Source organism: Berghia stephanieae, chromosome 10, assembly GCF_034508935.2.
Source record: "Berghia stephanieae isolate SIO BIC M18660-M18661 chromosome 10, UCSD_Bste_1.3, whole genome shotgun sequence".
Classification (NCBI taxonomy): Eukaryota; Metazoa; Mollusca; class Gastropoda; order Nudibranchia; family Aeolidiidae; genus Berghia; species Berghia stephanieae.
In genome coordinates this window covers 17,540,653-17,543,152 of record NC_088369.1, presented here as the reverse complement: position 1 = coordinate 17,543,152, position 2,500 = coordinate 17,540,653, and the positions used below count along the sequence as shown (strand labels likewise).

The 2,500-nt window shown below is 37.3% G+C and overlaps 1 protein-coding gene across 5 annotated transcripts in view; it reads left to right on the top strand.

Annotated features, from left to right (window-relative positions):
* The window catches only part of LOC144980746 (putative glutamate receptor), a 73,954-nt gene extending 71,538 nt beyond the window's left edge, over positions 1-2,416 (top strand). For all 5 annotated transcript variants that reach the window (XM_078928492.1, XM_078928491.1, XM_078928490.1 and 2 more), the window contains one exon: positions 1,986-2,416. In XM_078928492.1, the coding sequence (XP_078784618.1) occupies positions 1,986-2,078 (93 nt within the window). In that variant the 3' untranslated portion in view covers positions 2,079-2,416. The remainder of the gene's footprint in view (positions 1-1,985) is intronic.
* Positions 2,417-2,500: the final 84 nt, after the last annotated feature.

Sequence of the window (2,500 nt, the reverse complement as noted above, 5' to 3'; positions counted from 1 at the left end):
TATAAAAACGCGTAGACTGTCGTTTGATCTGTTTTTGTAATTAAATGGAAGCTTACATTCAACTTCACGTTATTATTTACTTCATTTTAAGTGATGTATTTAGTTAGATTTTATTTCTTATTTGTAAACATTTGAGTGTATTCCTCTTAGTGGGGACCTGTGCTTGTGTCTGGATGAGACTTTTAGGTAATCTCAAAATAAGTACACTGATAGTGTGCTCTTGGAATCTACACCTGTTTCCTATTTGAACCAATTTTCCTTTGTCTTACTTATTTTTGGGTACTTTGATTGCAATTCTAGAACTTTTGCTCTCCCATTTTCTTCCTTTTTACTGGCGCTGATATAACCTAAATGTGTTGCAAGCGCCGTAAAATCCTTGAAAAACAAAGAACAAAACATTAGCTGAGACTGTGTCTTGAACTAGAAGTAAATTCTTTAACAGACGAAGCAAGGCAATGCACGCAAGCGACGTGCACTTATTTGAAGGTCTGATAACCCAATTCCTGATGGCCCCATTATAATAATAATAAATGGAAATCTTTGAAAAATGACGAAAAATATTGTCCATAAGCGGTTTCGGGATGTCAGACCTGCATATATATACACGTTGACAAAAAGACATCAATTTGAAGTTGTTTTGAAAAATCTATTAATAGTAAAGGATTTCCTTTTCACAAATCTTCTTTGTTAAATAATAAAAAGTTAATTTTTAAACCCCGGACGATTTTGAAAAAAAAATTGAGCTTTTATATAGCGCAATATCCAATAAATGTGCTCGAAGCGCTTTCCAATAGGTTCCTGGTCAACAGCAATATTTAACATGTAGGACGGGACATGATGCCTATTATGCGATATTACAATTTTTCGGACAAAGACAATGCTGTTAACGGCCATGTACTCATTTTACACCTGCGTACGGGGAGAGAATATGAGTAAAGAGCTTTTACCAAAGGCTCAAATAAGCGCCGAGCGAGGCTCGAATCCTGGGCCTTACGATCCCAAAGCGAGTGACATACCACTCGTCCACATAGCCGCACAATATTTAAGTAGAATTTTTTCTTTTTTAAGCGTCGAAAAAATCTCCGTTTGTCCGAGTTTTGTCCGACTATGTGAGAATCTGTAAAATGTACAGTACAGCTTTGTGGTCTAAGTGGTATGAGGGACACTCTCCTTCGGATGGCACGGTCCAAGGTTCGAGTCCCGGTCTGACAGAGCGGCGCATGTCTATGGAAAAGTCCTTGGAGAAATCCCTTTACCACATTTTCTCTCACTGCACTCAGGTGTAAAAAGAGTACCAGCGGTGTCTCTGTCCCACAAAACCATCAGTTGTGGAAGTGATGCGCTGTTAATTCTTATCATAAATTATCTCTTTTTGTTTTACAGAACTGGGTGGGAATTTAAATTCAAATTAAGTTTAACGTCAGGAACTTAACACTATGGAATTCATTGTGGGACAGATTTCCTGACGGGCCTAAAGATTGGTTTAAAAAAAATAGTTAAAAAACCCAAACAAAAAAAACAAACCAAAACAATCAAATACCGGATGCTTGCAATTATGACTATTTCCTGAACTCCTACAGATTGTTTTGTTTTGTTTTTTGTTTTTTTTTTTTTTTTTTTTTTTTTTTTTTTGTTTGTTTTTTTTTGGGGGGGGGGGGTTGTCTTTGTGTTAATTTTACAAAGGATAATGTTTCGTCTTAAGTGGTGCTGTTGACTTCGTTTGAGCTGTAAAGCGCTCTGAGCACGTTTTGGTGGATGTTGCGCTATATAAAAGCTCAGCTTAAAAAATATTTATTAAAAATAGGTTTTCTTAAATAACTTAAAATTGATGATGGTTTATTTTTGGATCAAAACTACTCGTAATACGAAAATAGAATACACTAGACACAGCCCCAGAAATGGTTCTAAAATAAGTCATGTTCAGTGACCTTGACCTTGCTGTTTTGTCTGATTTTAGAGTTTTGTCTACCTGTTCCCTTCCCTAGGATATTCACCATCGGCTGAAGAACGTACAAAGCAGGCACGAGGATGCTCGAGGAATTAGGGACAGTGAATTTCAACCTGGACAGGATATTTGAGTGAATTCTAGGGGATGTGGGACTTTGTAGCGGTGACCTGTCGTCTCTCAACGTTATGTATTATTATCGGGATGAATTTGACCGATAAATATTTTAATTTTTAATTTTTTTTTTTTAAATTGAGGTTTTATATAGCGCAATATCCACTGAATGTGCTCAAAGCGCTTTACAGGGATCCCTGGTTAACAGCAACACTTAACATGTAGGACAAGACATGACTCCTGATAGGCGATATTACAATTTTTTTCGGACAGAGACAACGCTGTTAACGACCAGGTACTCATTTTACACCTGAGTACGATGAGAGAATGTGAGTAAAGAGCTTTTTTTTTTCCAAGGACTCAACTATGCGCGAGCGAGCTAAGCTCGAACCCAGGATCCTTCGATCCGACAGCGAGTGTCATACCACTAGACCATACAGC